Here is an 18,043-nt window from a genome sequence, read left to right as displayed (position 1 = left end):
AACACTAATCTCCCATAATGTTACGTGTATGACTTGACATTTTAAACTTCAACAAAGACAATGGCATATTGATAACTTTTTAATTTCAATACGCAAAGAACTCCTAGAAAGAATCTCGTTCTCGATCATTATCAGAATTGGCCAAAATACCATGCCATAAGACCATAAACCATAAAATATATTGAAGAAACAAAATGTCAAAAACCGTCATTTCGTTTCGTTTGTTGTCAAATTTCGTTTTGCTGTGCTGCTGAGGTCACAGAGTACTTTCTATTTATAATGAAAGCTGAGGTTGAGGGGCCGCTATGTTGTATGCCTGTCTCTTTAAATTATAACTAAATAATTATTTAGTTATAATTGGTGCCGTGTAATTTCAAAATGTATTGTTGAATAATATGTGGAAGATTTAATATTGAGCTCCAGCAAATCTGTGTAAACTGTCAAAATGGGTTTGGATTTTGATGTTTTGGAATTTTGCAAAAAACTTAGGCAAAACCGGCCTCCACCGTACAAATGTCCTCTGGAAAAGTGTGATAAAGTATACAAGAGTTTGTGCGGTTTGCAATATCATCTGTTAAATTATGACCACGACAATCCTACACCAGCTACGCCTGCGGTGGCCAATAACCGAAAAAAGGGTGGCAGAACTCGAGCGCCGGTATCCACTGGAGACATAGCACTCCAGAGCCCTCCTAAAGAAGCTCTTACTTTTGCCGAGGCTCAGAAAGTCGTGCAGTTTGAGATAGATGGCAAGATCAGCCGCATTCCAATTGATCAACCCTTGCCTGTTATGTCTTTAGACGAATGGGAGAAGAAGAATGCGGAACTTGAAAAGCCGATTCCATTTGTGGAACCTATTCCTGAGCCCCATGTAAAACTGCCTGAAGCCAGCTTCAAAGTAAGTTACAATGTAGTTGTAGTAGCTTTCACATAGAAAAGAAACTGAAACAGTTATTGTATATAAGTAATCCAAAATATTGTGTTTATGGTTAGGTTTTTTTATGCATTGAGAAGACAGATTGTCTGCTCAGATATTTTGTCTGAGTATGATTCCAAATACTAGGGCAACAAGTAGATAGGTTGGCTAACAGAGGGTTACACTGAGTCCATTATCCCAAAAAAGGACTATCTTGTAGAACTGTGTGGAATGGGCCCAGAACAAGAGGTCCAATCACCCATCCAGTGTTTGCACTGTCATACTAGGAAATTATAAAACTAACATCTTTATAGTGTAAATTAATTAAAAATTGTTACAGCTTATACCAGACTACAACGAGCGTGTATGTGATGCGCCAGCCCGGCCTAATGCCTACATTCGCTTCATTGAGAAATCTGCAGAAGAACTTGATGGAGAGGTGGAGTATGACGTGGACGAGGAAGACACAGCGTGGCTGGCCATCATCAACAAGCAGCGGGTGAAGCAGGGCTTGCCCGTCATCTCTGTCGACACACTGGAGCTGCTTATGGATAGATTGGAAAAGGAGTCTTATTTCCAGGTTACTGTTATTGGACATTTTATATCATTTTGCCAACACAATATAGATTAATGTGAATGTGTGTTTCTCTTTTTTTTGAAACAAGCAATTAACTAAATTATTTTTATGTGGATATAATTGTAAGGGAAGGCTATATTTATTAAACAAAAAAGATACATTCTTTGAACATAGTAAATCTGTTTTCATAGGTTTACACTCCGATTTTTATTTAAGTAAGTAGTGCAGTAAACTATTTGTATTTCAATCAAATTTTTTGATGTCAAATATTGAAAAGGTAGAGACAACAAATAACTGTTCTAAGTAACATATCTTCAGAATATTATTAGGAGAGGTGAGAGTACAATGTAAACATAACACTTCATGTTATCCAACAGGCATCACAAACAGGCCAACAGACCGCAGCTACAGTGGATGAAGATGCTGTGTGCTGCATCTGCATGGATGGAGAGTGTCAGAACACCAATGTCATTCTGTTTTGCGACATGTGCAACTTGGCGGTGCACCAGGACTGCTATGGGGTAAGCCAATGAAGCCAACCTTCCTTGGGAATACTATTGTTGTCTGTCAGCTGCCTTGACTATAAATAAAAAAATATATTAGGACAAATCACACACATTGGGCTAGCCCCAAAGTAAGTTCGAGACATGTGTTATGGGATACTAACTCAACGATACTATATTTTATAACAAATACATATATATATATATATATATATATATATATATATATCCAAGACCCTACATCCTAGACTATGTGTCCCTTATTCGCGATTGCTATTCCCCATATGATACTGATGGGAAGAAATGGAGTGGGAACAAATTCTTACTTAAATTGATTGTTGGCAATTGTGATGTATTGCTATTTGTTCCATATTGAACTTGGAATGATTACAGACAGAAAAACATTGGAACAGGGTGAAACTAAATAGAAGCTTGTAATTTGTATTGTAAATTGAAGTCATTGAGTGAGGAAAAAACATTTTTTTATTTTATCTAGGTGCCATACATCCCAGAAGGTCAATGGCTGTGTCGACGATGTCTCCAGTCACCATCCCGACTTGTCAACTGTGTTCTTTGTCCCAACACTGGTGGTAAGAATATATTTTTTATCACCCTTAATTTGATATAGAAAGAGACATTTAGCCAGACATTTTTTAACAGGGTGTTTCCTCTTACTTTAGCTATATCTTAGACCTTGATGTTCATAGTCATATTTCTTCATTACGTGGAATGAAACACACACAACAACTTATGCATGAGTCAGACTGGTATACAAATTTATGTGGCATGAGTAGGATTCGAACCTGGGACCTTTCGGTCCACTGACGGGCAACCATTACAACATCAAAAGTTTTATGTAAATGATTATTTAATGAGAAAATACAATGTTAGTGTTCTATTGTTAAATTTTATATTCTAAAAATTTCTCATGCATGTATGCATTTATTCATTCAAAATTCATCTAAACCGTCTTTTCATTTGTACTGTTTTGGGAATTTCCAAGTATAACATTAACATATTTTATGATGTTTTCCCAGGAGCATTTAAGCAAACGGATCAAGGCACATGGGCGCACGTAGTTTGCGCGCTGTGGATCCCAGAAGTGCGATTTGCGAACACAGTGTTCTTGGAGCCTATTGGTTAGTACACCATCTGTATTGTGAGGTCTATAACCGGCAGTGTTATCTTTTTATTAAATGTAATTTTGGAAATAAATTGTTATTTTTAAGTTATGATTCCCTATGACACTTGAGAGCTGTGATTATGATTTTTGATACAGAATAATCCATGCATAGACGCACCGTCATTGAAGTTTCGAGTCTTCTTCTTTGCGAGTGCGAATCAATCATTTATTTCATTGTGATATTTCATATCTCAATGAAATCTCAATAAATGGTGGTGAAATGACGAGACGCGTAGATATTACGATTCCAAAGTGAACGATGAATGTTTTCGTCAGATTCGATCGAGATGATCCCAGCGGCCCGCTGGAAGCTGCAGTGCATGGTGTGCAAGCAGCGCGGCGCGGGCGCTTGCATCCAGTGCCACAAGACCAGCTGCTACAGCGCCTTCCACGTCACCTGCGCGCAGCAAGCCGGGTAATATAACTTTTCAGTGGCGTAGCTAGTGACCAAAGGGCATGGGGCAAAAAATAATCTAGGTCCCCAATTAAAGTTGTGTCGTATGTTCTGTATTCGTTGTGTTCCGAATTAGATGTATTTTAGATTCGTCGTAATCCAGATAATCAAAGTCAAAGATAAGTGTAGTTATATTTAAATCAGGGTGTCCACTTTCTGGAACGTCAGAGAAGCTTAAGGAGGTCAGGGAAAGTCAGTGAAATCGAGGGGCTACCTGAATGTCGAATTACCGGTGTCCATGGGCTGCGGTGTTTGTTTACAATTAGGCAACCCGCATATGCTTTTGTCATATAAATTACTATTCTGTATAAAATAAATCTATACTATTATTATAAAGACTTAAGCGTTTGAGGCGTTGTTTGTAGTTTAAAGCGTTGTTAGAGGCGGATAATCTCCGAAACTACCGAACCGATTTCTAAAAAAACCTTTCACCATTGGAAAGGTACATTATACAAGATTGCTATAGGCTATATTTTATCTCGAAATTCCCACGGGAACGAAGCCCCGGGCAACATGTAATATTATATATTATTAGTGGCAAGTAGTGGCACTGAGAGTGGTGTTGCAGGCTGTACATGAAGATGGAGGCCGCGGGCTCGGGCCGCGACCCGAGCCAGCCCGTGCAGGTGGCCAAGATGGCCTACTGCGACGCCCACACGCCGCCGCACATACTGCAGGCGAGTGCGCACCGACATCGACTGCATTTATTCATTCGTTTCATGAATAAATGAAGTCGTTGAACATTATACATATTTTTTAACTTTATCATTTAACTTGTTAAAAATATGTAAGAAAATTAATATTCATTTTATTTTTTTATTTATTTATATTTATTTCCATAAAAAAAAACCTTAAAATAATATAAAAGATGTACAAAAGCCTTGACAGGTTTATACGTACATCTGATTCAAAATTACTTTACGCTTACTTTTACAATACTTATTCACGACATCCCTAAATAGAAATAAAATCAAAACACAACCGCAACACACTTCGCGTCTATCGTATTTTTTTTATCATAATAAAATGGAGGTAATTTTATTATGATAATATAGTTATATATATATAGGTAAGTTATTATATATAACCATACCGTGTATTCACATCGCATAGCAACACAATGCTACGGCAAGATAGTGGTTATTGTGCATGTAAATTGATTTGAATAATGTTAGTATTTACAGGTGATTCGATTAAGAGATGTCGTTTTAATTTATTCTTTATATGTTTATTTGTGATTGTATTTTTAATATCGTCTGGCAGTTCATTGATTAATTGTGGTATAATACTTTTTCCATATTAGTTCTTTTTATTCTTGGATCTAGTAATATTCGAAAAAATAATAGGTTTTTTCAATGACATGTCAAAGAAGTGTTCTTTAAGTAAGGTAAATACCCACGGGAACAGTTTTTTCTTCGTATTAAAATGAAATTATCTGAAATAAAATTTATTAAAATACATTAAAATACTCACAGCGCCATCTAGTTTAGTAATGCAAAGTTTATTTTATTAGCATTTAGCGCCACCTATATTAGAATACAGGCTTTTCGCTAATTCACGGGAACAATAGTTTTTTTTTCCGGGATGTAAGGTACCCTATATCCTTCTCCATACTACAAACTATATTTATGCACAATTTCAAGAAGATTGTTTGAATAGATAGACCATCAAGAGGTAACAAACAAACCAATGGTTTCAACAATGCTTTCGCATTTTAATATTATGATTAGGATACACTATCTTTTGCCTGAAAGGAAGAGTCTGCAGGCAACTTGTTAATTATATACTTAAAATACCTTGGGTAGATCCTTTATGTAAGTTTCCAGTTAATATCAACGCATAAGAGAGGTTTTATTACAGTGGGCACTATTGACCACTTATTTTTAGTTACTACTACTTACGTAATATGTATACAGACTTTGAAAAAAAATTGTTGAATAGATAAAGCGTGAAGAGTGTTATTGACAACTGTTATGTTATTCATTTATATTATTGGTTGATATGTATTAGAATTATAGTCATCCAAGTATTTTTTTGTCAAAATTAATAAAATGTACTTTACTCTATTTTTTACGTATAGGAACGAAAAGCACAAGACTCCGAAGGTGATTCCAAGACGGCAGATCTAACAGCAATTAGACAAAAAGGCAGAGAGAAAATAATACAGGTAAGGGAGTTAAAGAAAAACGTTTCAAAATGTTTTAGGAATTTCAAATGAAGAATTATTTCTTATTTTTTAATCGTTTAAAGTTTTCCAGCCTGATACATGTCTATCAAACATATATGATAGAATTCCGTGCGATAAGTGATTGGTTGAAAATAAATATCATTCTAATATATTTTTTCGTTTCAGGCGCGACGGGTTCTAGCAATGAAGCGCACGTGGTCGCCTGTAGTGTTAGTGCCAACATTGCCAGCGGAACGGGTGTCCGATGTGGCTAGATTAGCGCCAGGGCCGCCAACCGCTCGCGCGCAATTCATGAAGAGATTATTACCGTATTGGACATTGAAGAGACACAGTAGGAATGGAGTCCCGCTGCTGAGGAGGCTGCAGAGCTTGACCAGCCATCACGGTGGGTAGTGCCAACCTTACACTTTCACTTCTCACCATCGAGTCTATTCGACGTATGACGCAGCGAACCAATGACATTGCAGTGTGGTTGTCGTTGCGTCACAATGGCGCAATTTTATTTATTTTTATTTATTTATTTTGACGGTGGAAATGCTAACTCGCACTTCGCCCACTGAATGGTTTTTGATGCGGTTTTCTCAGTTGTGAGTGATCTGTGGCGGATGCGCGCGGATGGTCTGTGGTGTGAACTTCAAATTTTGTATAGGTTTTATCGCAATACATTGCTTAGAATCCGAGATATTGACAATAATAACGCGCGAATTAAAAGCGCGCGAAGTCGCGGACAAAAGCTAGTAGAAAATAAAGTATCTTATTCTGAAAAGGTTTGTTAACTGCCTAAATTGTAATCTTCAGGGACTAGAGGCATCCAAGATGGCACGGTTAATGTTCGTGAGCTGTGTAACCAACTGAAGTACTGGCAGCGGATACGGCAGGACTTGGAAAGGGCCAGGTTCGTATTGCTTGAAGTTTCAATTTGTTCTACTTTTCATAAGCGGCTCGTTTCATTCGCTCCTGTAAATTTATAATAAAATATACATCAAAATTTTTCTCACGAATCTCACTGTCTATTGATTTACCTCTTCACGCTCTATCTACTCGACAAATCTTCTTGAAATGTTGTAGTTTGAAGTGTGGAGAAGCAGATAGGTTACATTTAATTACCGAAAAATAACTGTTCCCGTGGGAAATTTCTGCGGGTGAAGCCGCGGGCATCTTCTAGTAAAATCATATAAGTAAGGGAATGTAATTTATACTCTTATTATAAAGAGATAAGCGTTTGTTAGTTTGTATGTTTGAGGCGAGTCATCTCCGAAGCTACCGAACAGATTTCAAATTTTTTTTCACCATTAGAAAGTTACATTATCCAATATTGCTATAGACTATATTTTATCTCAAAATTCCACACGGGAGCGAAGCCCCGGGCAACATCTAGTTACATATGTGATTTTTCTCATCAAGATTGCTCTGCGAATTGGTCCGCAAGCGCGAGCGCCTGAAGGCGGAGTACACGCGCGTGTGGGAGCGCTGCGTGCTGCACTCGCTGCGGCCGGAGCACGCGGCGCTGCAGCAGCTGCTGCGTTCGCTGCGCGCGCGCGACCTCTGCGACATCTTCACGCTGCCCGTCGACCTGCTGCAGGTCTCATTTCTTTCAAATACAATTATAAAATGTTACAATTATAAAATGGTACAATTATAAAATGTTATAAACTGTGAAATGTCATTATTCATGTCAGATGCCTTTAGGCGACTTGAATAAAATCTGACACCAGTGTTAGCAATAACACACTCGATATGATGATGATGCGGAAATGTTACAAGACTATTAAATGAAATTATAAAAATTGATAATAAGTCATATAAACGTAACATCAAAACTCTCCAAAGGGCAACGCAAGCCTCTCAAAGGATCGGACTATATGCCATGAATAAGGAAAAACAAAAACAATAAAATTTGACTTTATCATTGTTTGGATACCTAGTTACAACTTATGATTTTTCTTTATAAATGGTGCATTAAAATTGGAGTTAATCTACGCATCAGAATGGGGTGAAACAGGCCCTAAAATATAATATTTTATATCCCAGGTGCCCGATTATACCACCGTAGTGAAACACCCGATGGACCTGAGCACTATGGGCAAGAAGCTCGACCGCGGCGCGTACAAAACCATAGACGACGTAGAGGCCGACTTCCAGCTCATGATCGACAACTGTCTCACTTACAACGACAAGGACACCGTGTTTTATAAGTGAGTTACCATATATGTGTAGATTTTTAGTCTGTGATTAAAAAATTCAACTCATGTATTGCCAATACTAAATGCTAAAACCTTTTTTACATCTCGTTCTCGTAAAGTTTGATACTGACTAGAGTAGACATTAAAATCTTCATTTTTTTTTGCTCAAGAGTGTAAATGAAAATCTAAAGAAAATATCAAGTATAATGTTTTAGAGCAAAAAAGTAAAGTATTTGTGTAATCAGTTCATAACTGGCTATTAACTGATATTAATAACGTTGTATTTCTTCTGAGCGCGCAGAAATCGTAACATTATACGAACATAAAAACGAGCGCAGACTATAACATTTATATATAAAGGAGTATTGTAAACATTTTTAAGAAAAAGTGAATTATTTTTAACATATTTTAAATAATTAGGTATATTTTAATAGCGTACGCATATGATGGGGGCTGGGGTCTTACCATTATCCTTAATGCGATCCACTTTACGACCTAAACTAATCCGCATCACAAAGTCGTACCGTCGACTTAATTTTTAATATGAATCTCAATCATTTTAGGTTCCTAAATTGAACTGAGTTGCATTTGAACCGTAATGGTGGAAGAAGTGGCCAGTTGATTGAGCACGAGTTTAATTTTGCTTTTTTAGGGCGGGGATAAAAATGCGTGCGCAGTGCGAGGCGATATTCCGTCAGGCGCGGCGCGAGGTGCGCGAGGCGGGGCTGGCGTCGCTGGCGGGCCGCTGCAGCAGCGACAGCGACCGCACCGCCGGTCATTACAATCTTCATCTATTATATTTGTTTTTTTACTTATTTACTAACATTCGCCCGCGGCTTCGCTTGCGTGATTTCCCACGGGAGCTGTTGTTTTTCCGAGATGAATATAGTATATTTGTTTGAAGTACAGAGAAGGATAGTACGGTACCATTATGTCCTTCTCCATACTTCGTATGCTTATTAATATTTCAAGAAGATTGATTCAGTAGATAAAGCGTGAAGTGAGGATTAGGATAATAAGAAGGTACATTGCTTTCTTTTTTACAAGAAGCTTTTTTTAACTTGCAATATAACTAAATATGTATGTCCGTCCATGTCTATTCGAGTAAAATCTTGTAACTCATTTTCGAAACAGATATCTTCAACCGATTGAACTGAAATTTTTACACACGTTTAGTTAGTATGGCAATGTATTACTATGATAAGCATGACCAGATGGTGCACCCAAGAACGGCTCCGGACGTGGGAACTCCTCAACGGTTTACTGCACGGACATAAGTTTTGTGTCCCACATTTAATGCATAAGATATATCTGACAATAATAGAATCTTGTGTTAAAATTAATGATGATTTTGTAAAAAAAAACTTATTATGTAATTCAGGGTTTTCTTCAGATGCTCATAGCGAGCGAGGCGTTTCCGTTGCGCGCAGCGAGAGAAGGGGCGCTAGTGAGCACGATTCTGAAGATGACAATAAGTCGGTAAGTTCTTCTTCTTCGAGTGTGTTAACCGTGTCAGATTTTATTAGTCGCTTAAAGGCATCTGACATGATAACTACATAAATTAACGGGACTTAGCACGAACCTTTTTTATTTAATGTTGCTGACGTTACAACGACCTTGTAGTTAATATAATTTATGTAGTTACGTGTTCAAAGCGCGAAAGTTTAAAAAACACGAACTGACATGATTTTTACAACTCCCTACCGCCATCTGGTGGCAAATAGTTGCATAACTAGCAGTGGCGTGGCGTGAAAAAAAATAGAGGTAAAACCGGACCAAAAACACGGATAACGCGTAAATTTCTCCTATGTGACGACAAAAAACAATAAATACAAACAAATCTTTACAGAAACACTACGCACAATACACTATTGGCAAGTAAAATTTCACTATTTTCGATTTTTTAGGTTTCACAATCAAACACAACACAAATGACAACAAATAAATTAGCATAAAAAACCTGTGCAATGCAAATGCGCGCGTTAACTAATGAGTGTGACTGATTTTGACAGGACGCTAGGCAAAATCGCTCTGATTGGTTAATAGTTGCCAAGCCAATCAAATTCTTAATACCTGTTACAAAAAGATTGGGAGGCGATTTGAGATCGGGTTATAGGTCGCCGTATATCGACGATTCTATGTAGTGGTATTAAGTAAGTGTGTGTGAATTTCATTCATCCTAATTCTTAAAATTCCCAAAAACATAGGCGGGTTGTCGTGACCGAGGCTCGATAGTAAGATCTTATGTGTGCGTTTGCGCGATTTCAAATGCATTGCGTATTTAGTATTAGGATATTAAAGAATGTCTTTAGAAAGCGCGCAATGTAATTATGTGGCTCACGATAAAATTGTCGTTTTATATGGCCTCGTTTTTAATATTACTAAGGTAGGTAATGCGACCGTTCGTCGGCTTACATACTTATAGTAACTAGTAAGGATTTTTCTAAGAGTAGACCGCGGGGGTAAGCTAGTATTGTTATTAATTAAAAAAAGATATATATTAGAATCTGTCAAGGTAAGCTGGCAGGAATCGTGTTGTATGGAGGCTTCGCCACTGATAACTAGTGAACTAACTGGTCCACTAGTGTAGTGGTAGTAGTGTAGGTTTGCTGAAGAAGTTTTCCTTAACCTTAAGCAAGTGGTGGCCTACTATGTGAAATACTATACATGAGTCGGATATGTACACGAATTCACGTGGCGCGAGTAGGATTTGAACCTTGGCCCTTTCGATTCGTAGACGAACATCTTAACGGCTATAATTTTACATAATTGATTATATTTTTTGACGGAGCATGTTCCGGATTTTCTTTATTTATCATCTTATATTTTTCCCCTAAAATTTATTCGTGCGTTAGACACAGATTGAAATGATTTAAATGACGTCTCGATTTTTTTAAACGTATTATTGCAATGTGAAGATTTTTTCGAGTGCATTGTTTATAATTTTGCAATATGTTCATTTTTTGTTTTGTTTTAGCGCGACGAATCCCCGTCGAGTGTGGCGACAAGCAAGGTGAACCGCAGCTGGTGGCGCGGGCGAGGTCGCGGGCGCGGCCGGCGAGGCAGACGAGGCCGAGGCCGAGTCGCGGTCTCTCAGACGAGGAGGCAGGATGGTGATTTCTTACTTGCTTTTGTTACTATATTGTATGACTTGGGGCTTGAAAGAAGATATCACTTTAGATATATGAATACTAGTGACGTGTGACCAGTGGCGACCAGCGAAAAGAACCGCGGATTGGCCGCGGGAGAAGTCGCGGGCGCGGTTAAACAAATCGTAATTTGTTAAAAATTTCGTTTTCTAACTTTTTATAAAGATCTTTTATTTTCTTCCAAGTTATAAATGCAAAGAAGAAAGAGTTATAAATGTGAAAGTATGTTAGGATGTATGTGGGAATGTTTGTTTCTCTTTCACGCAAAATTTACTGGACGGATTGTTATGAAACTTGGTGTACGAGTAAAATATAAGCTGAAATAACACATAGGGCCATTTATCCCGAAATTCATATCAGCTACCCATAGCAATATTATAAAGAGAAAATATTTGTATTTTTGTTTGTTTGTAATGAATAAACTCAAAAACTACTGAGCCAATTTTGATTGATATTTAGCAAAGAGACAGATGAAACCTTCAATAGTGACATAGGCTATAGGCATATTTATTATGGTTTTACCCTAGCGAAGCCGGGGCGAGACGCTAGTTGATCTATACAGTGCATACGTAAATATCGTAGAAACGGCAACTTCTGGTTCGGAGACGGCGGCGCCGGCGCCGCGGCGCAGCCACACGCTGCGCACGCCGGAGCGCAAGCCCTCGCTCCTGGCCTCGCCGTCTGCGCTGCCGGCGCCCAAGAGCTTCGGCTCGGACGGTATGTTCACTCATTTTTATTTTGTAAGTGTAAATCTCTATTGTAAATAAATATAAATAAATATATATTAGGACAAATCACACAGATTGGGCTAGCCCCAAAATAAGTTCGAGACTTGTGTTATGATATACTAACTCAACGATACTATATTTTATAACAAATACATATGTACATAAACATCCTCCCATCCCATTCCATTTTCCATCATGACCCGACCGGGGATCGAACCCGAGACCTCTCGGTTCAGTAGCAAGAACTTTACCACTGCGCCACCGAGGTCGTCATAATCGTAATAATACAAAGTCGTATCTTTTTTGCTTGATGTTATTATTTGTAATTTTCCAGCATCTTTGCCAACACTATCAGCGAGTCTAGGTCTGAGTCCTCTAGAATCGTCGCCGAAGAAGAAAGGCAGAGGGCGGCCGAGGAAACACGACAAGGACAAGTCTGCTTCTTCACCAGATCTCTTCAGGTAAAGTTGACTTTACCACAGTTACGCTAACTCTTGTCCAAATACTGTTTTGATTCTATATAGATTCATCGATCGATTTTCTTAGATTTTTAGTAATAGCTTTTTTTGCTAAGGTATTAATCAATCGTGACGTCACGTTGGAGTATCAATTAGTACGGAGCGTTTGAACACGTCCGAAAATGTGTGATTTTATTTTTTTATCTTTAATAGTATTGTCATTATCATATTTTTTTTTGCGCAAAATTTTATATGAAGTTTGTATGACAATAATGTATTGTGACGATTTTGGAGTCAAAAATAATTTCTAATATACTTTAATGAGACCGATATAATAGTCTCATTTAATAAAACGAATTAATTAAAGTGTCATTTAATTATCGTGTTTGATTATTGAAATAGCTTCATGCATTTTATTTTTTACCCAGCCTAATTAGTAAATGGTAAATATTGTAGAAATGTGGGGTCGGGCAAGTCCATATCGACGCCCGTGCCGGCGTCGTTCCTGCAGTACCGCGGGCCGCCGGGCGAAGTGGGCTCCGACAGCGACGCCCTCTCCAGGTAATGTCAATATAATAGTCCTAACTAATAATAAATACGTATGTTTGTCTATTTCTCTGTTGGTTACCTCGTCTCGCTCTATCTACTCAACCAATCTTCTTGAAATTTTGCATACGTGTAGTTTGTAATATGGAAAAGGACAGAAGAAGTGGCTGTTAAGACACTCTCCCAATCATCGGTCGGTCATTGGATGGGTGAACAACATTATCTTGAGCTCCTCCGTGCTTCCGAAGACACGTAAAGGAGTCATTTGCGGTTGTATTTGCAGTAGTTAAAACCCGCCAATCCGCAATTTACGCGTGTCATGTCGCGGGTCATGGCCCAAACTAGTTATCCATCCGTAAGGAAGGCCAGTGGCCCAGCATTGCGGACATTTAAATGGTTGTTGATTGACTTTGGATAAGTAAGAGTCAAACAATAACGTGTAATACGCAGGTCCTCCAGCAGCAGCTCAGCCTGGTCTCAGTCCTGCTCCTCGTGCACTCACTACGACGACGACAACGACAACGCGTCAGACCATTCGTGTTCGCTCACCACCTCTGACGGGTAAATGTCATTGCCTATTATGTTTAATAAAGTTTTTTTTTTCAAATAAAAATATTAAGACATTTTTAATTTTAGTTTTTTTATTGGAGTAACTATTTTTTGTATTAACTTCGTAAATATATATAATATAAGACTTCGACATTAAATCGTGTAAAACAAAGTCGCTTCGCGTTTGTAGCTTAAATCTTCAATACTATGTAACGTATTATTGTGCCCGTGTTCTTATTTTTTAAATTGATTTACCTAATTAAAATTCCTCAGGATCCTATCTATTGGTGAAAACCGCATGAAAATCCCTGCAGTACTTCTTGAGTTTATTGTGAACAGACAGACACGGCAGAGGACTTTTTTTTATAATATGCAATCCTACTAATTGCGAAAGTTTGTGAGGATGTACATATGTGTGTATGTATGTTTGTTACTCTGTCACGCAAAATCTACTGGACAGATTGTTATCAAATTTGGTACACGGTTAGAATATAACCTGGAATAACACTCTCTATCGGGGCGCAGCTAGTGTATATCTATATGGCTGATAAAGAAATATTTATTTATCAGGTCGAGTTACAACGAAACGCTGGACTCCACGGTGTCGGGCGGCAGCACCGACCGCCGCCGCACCAGGAGACACGACCTTGACAACGATACGCATAAGGTACAATTTCCTTTGGCCCTTTTCAAGTGTAGTCGACTGACAAAACTATAGACGTCGTCATATTTTTCGTTTCGCTTATAAAAGAAAGAGAAACTCTCTCTCTCTCCTCTGGGAGGGGCAAACATTCCAAATAATAAGCGGCGGGTGTTAAATCAAGGGTTGTAACTTTTGGAAAATAAAGTTAATTAATAGTAATCACAATTCATATTTTGTGACAATGCTGGCGGCTTTTTCCCCTTTGGCAAGGCCGTCGAACTATCTAACTTAAGTTGTTAAACGTAAGAGCTCCGTGTCCGCTTACCTACTTTTTCTTCACTTCAACACAGTTTTTCATCCCTAGTTGCCAGACTGTTGAAAGCCGTCCAACCGTATTTATCTAACCCAACACTACCCAACAATATAATATAGGCCAACCCAACACTATAATATAGGCCCATATTATATATACCTTACAGACTAACATACATTATATGTATGAATCTCATTAAACAGTGATAGTATTGTGGTCCCTAGGCCCGCGGCACTCGGTCGCGTGGCGCGCCGCCCCCTCCGGAGCTGCAGTTGCAGCCGCTGCAGCTGGTCTGGGCCAAGTGCAGGTATATATTATAGGTGTATATTGTAAAATGTCTTACGGGTGCAATATTATGCATTTTATACACACTATAGTTTCAGTCTAGTAGTAGACCTTTTTCAAGACGAGTGCGACTATTATCACACGCGAGCCGACCCTTATTTTTCATTGATAATGTCTATTTCTCACGGTAGTTTTAATCAAATTATAATTTACTAGCTGCACCCCGGGACTTTGCTCTCATGGGAATTTCGGGATAAAAAGTACTCTTATCTGTTATTCCAGGTTATATTCTACCCGTGTACCACATTTTATAAATTAGATTTTGCGTGAAAGAGTAACAGACATACACACATACATCCATAATATTAGTAGGATAGGATTTATTACGACTGCAATATACATTTTTAATGAGTAAAAATTAAATTCCAGAGGTTACCCGTGGTACCCGGCCCTGATAATCGACCCGAAAATACCAAAAGGCTTCGTCTACAACGGCGTGCCCTTACCCGTCCCGCCGCAAGACGTCCTAAACCTCAAGAAAAACCACGCGCACGAGCCAGTCCTCTACCTAGTTCTGTTCTTCGACGTGAAAAGGACATGGCAATGGCTGCCACCAAACAAACTGGAGCTTCTAGGCATAGACAAGAGCGTCGATCAAGCGAAACTCGTCGAGTCACGAAAGCCCACAGATAGAAAGGCCGTGAAGAAAGCTTATGGTGACGCCATGCAGTTCAGAAAGCAGGTGGACGGAGATGATAAATGACAAAGGTTTCACTACAGGTCCCGAAGACCTCCTAGGAATAGAGCGTTTAGTTTTGGCAATTTCTCCATGATGCGTATCAGGACACCCGAAGACACTACCGATTCTAGTGACTAGATATATGTGTTGATTTTTGAGGGTCTCTTACCTTATAAAATCGCCTGTGTTTGTCTGTACCACCTCCATTTTTATTTATTTCTTAGTTACATGTGTGACAAATAAGTGGATTGTTTATCAATTTGTCAATATAATTTATGACTATAACAGCTATAAGTTTGCTCTTTCAAGTTAGAAAGAAGGGAGGAAAATTAATACAAAAAATTGGGATTCTGTCTAACTACCGCAAAGGGTTTTTGAGCGAGATTTAACTGTGGATAAGTGAGTCGGATCTGAAGTATATCAAGTATGTAAAAAGTAATCACTAGATAATAACAAATCAATTACATCACAATTGTGGAATTAGGAAAGTAGGGTAGCTGATAATAGAGATATAATGAAGTCAAGGCAATGGCAACATAAATAATAAATGTATAAATACATTAAGAAAAATTGGAAATTAGAATACATATAAATTCATTGGTAATCATGTCAAATTTAAATCCTGTGTAATTAAAAGAATGTAGCTTTCTCTGTAATCCTGTTCATACCTAGAAAATGTAAAGGAAATAAATGTATGTGATTGTGGATTTGGATAGGAATTGTATATTGAATAAGTAGTTATGTTCGCATTTTGGTTAGTTTGTGGGCGTCTGCTGCGTTGAGCGGCATCACGCCTATATTCTGCCCTTCACGGTCGCATATCGTAGAAAGAGGAAACGATCCGTCGCATGTTTACACGCGAGATATATAAAAGAGACGAATAAAAACGATTCAGCAGACCCTCGTATGTCGTTGTCTTCAATTTGTAAAGAAGTATTGTGGCTATAGGCTAGGGTAGTTGGTTAAAAACTTTAGGCCACAAGGAAAATAAAAATCTCCTTATTGTTTTTTTATTTCTAATTATGGTTGGTTGGTATACAAGCTGTTTTTGATAAATAAAATGAATTATTGAATTTCTTGGTTTCATTTTCATTGACGTCCAAAATAAGCACTGGTATGAGGTGGTGATTTAGATTTGAAGTTATTTGAAAGGGCGGTGAGTGCAGTGGGCTACTTATTGCCACAACTGGAGTCGCGGACAACAGCTCCAGCTATGTAATAAATAGAAGTAAGATAGTGCTCAATAAATATTATTATTTTTATTCTTTTAATGAAATAATCTACAAAACTAAACCTCCACTGTTTAAGAATAAATTGAAGTACTACTAATTAACAATGATCTATTTATTGAACTTAAATAACAATTGATTAAAATCATCTATTCAATAATGGTTGTCCCATTGATACACCCTGCCAGGAGTAGGAACGACTGTTGCAGTTGTCTTCGGAGCTCTGAAAAAGTACATCTTAGATTAGGGTTGAGACCTCTAAGAAAGAAAACTGGCTGGTGTTCTGGGCACAGTTTTATTTATTTTTACTTCAGTGTACAACTAGATGTTTTAGTGATTTTGACTAAACTGTTATATTACACATGACATAAATAGTGTAAAAACAATTATAATTATCTAGCAAAGCTTCAAGAATTGGCAGCTATTAAAATTTGCATCAAAATTAATCTTGGCATTATCTTTTGTAGTCAAAGTGTTTTTAGACAAGCTATTTACCCTTTGTCGGAGCTGGCCTCCAGTAACTTTTTAGATACATCCACAGGTGGTGCTACTTCCCTTCTTGCATCTCTTGTGTAGTAGTAATTATGAGCATGTCTGAAAAATATATGTAAATTTTGTTTATTGAGGGTATAAAATAGTAATATAAAAGGCAGTATAAAAAGTTAAATCTGATAGCAATGTTACAAAAGCTATATCCATAGGAAAGAGTAAAAAAAATTATACTGCTGTGTCAGTGTCTTATTGGTCTTCACAAATATGATATGCCGGTGTAAAGAGATATAATCTTAGTGCCATACTGATAAGAAAAAAGTTCGTGAACAAATATTGTGGTGGTTGGAAGTTTATGTTTGCTTACTTGTGTGATACTCCATCAGGGATCTGGGGAGGAGGCTGAGTCCTATCAGCCAACAAGGGCTCGAATCTCAACGCGTTCGTGTGTTTCCTCTGGGAGATAATATTATATTAATTCATTTCCTATGCAATTTTGTTAGGTTATTACATAATAAACATCAAAACAATAAACAATACTCACTCCTAACAGAAAATTTCTAACTGCTTGGAGGATTGGGGAAATATCACGTAGCGGCGGAATTGCTTTCTGGCTCATTTTGGAGTTCTATTTTAAAATAATTAGAAATCTTTTCTGCTCACTGTTTTTTTACAAATTCACAATAAAATCGAGTTCTGACATATCTATCTTGATAGATGACTGACACTGACGTTGACTTTGACATTTATGTCAAAGTAGCAAGCCACAGGCAGCGTATTCCCGTTATTTAGCCGACATTAAAAAAGAATGAACACTTTAAAATGTAACTCAAGGCTCTTACTTTGATAATTCTAAACATTAAATAACATAGTTAACATAAAAACCAATAAAGCTAAATTCTGTTCTGTAA

General features: G+C 37.8%; 2 protein-coding genes across 2 annotated transcripts; one reads left to right on the top strand and one right to left on the bottom strand.

The window, feature by feature from the left end:
- The first annotated feature begins 118 nt into the window (after nt 1-118).
- Nucleotides 119-16,487, top strand: Br140 (Bromodomain-containing protein, 140kD). Its single transcript, XM_053761337.1, has 23 exons — nt 119-255; nt 292-898; nt 1,257-1,496; nt 1,871-2,014; nt 2,493-2,586; nt 3,034-3,135; nt 3,456-3,594; nt 4,202-4,310; nt 5,714-5,800; nt 5,987-6,206; nt 6,620-6,716; nt 7,226-7,403; nt 7,853-8,016; nt 8,657-8,778; nt 9,398-9,483; nt 10,982-11,117; nt 11,736-11,870; nt 12,216-12,342; nt 12,796-12,900; nt 13,336-13,446; nt 14,005-14,101; nt 14,615-14,697; nt 15,105-16,487. Exons 2-23 carry the CDS (start codon nt 446-448, stop codon nt 15,436-15,438), a joined length of 3,363 nt encoding a protein of 1,120 aa, XP_053617312.1. The 5' UTR covers nt 119-255; nt 292-445; the 3' UTR covers nt 15,439-16,487.
- Nucleotides 16,488-16,658: 171 nt separating this feature from the next.
- LOC128679237 (NADH dehydrogenase [ubiquinone] 1 alpha subcomplex subunit 7-like) lies at nt 16,659-17,842 on the bottom strand. The gene is made up of 4 exons (XM_053761336.1): nt 17,677-17,842; nt 17,500-17,588; nt 17,139-17,237; nt 16,659-16,866 (listed from the first exon to the last, which is right to left on the bottom strand). Exons 1-4 carry the CDS (start codon nt 17,749-17,751, stop codon nt 16,797-16,799), a joined length of 333 nt encoding a protein of 110 aa, XP_053617311.1. The 5' UTR covers nt 17,752-17,842; the 3' UTR covers nt 16,659-16,796.
- Nucleotides 17,843-18,043: the final 201 nt, after the last annotated feature.

The sequence above is a fragment of the Plodia interpunctella genome, chromosome 21 (assembly GCF_027563975.2).
Source record: "Plodia interpunctella isolate USDA-ARS_2022_Savannah chromosome 21, ilPloInte3.2, whole genome shotgun sequence".
Lineage (NCBI taxonomy): Eukaryota > Metazoa > Arthropoda > Insecta > Lepidoptera > Pyralidae > Plodia > Plodia interpunctella.
Note: the sequence above shows the minus strand (reverse complement) of the source record. Positions and strands in the feature narration are given on the sequence as shown.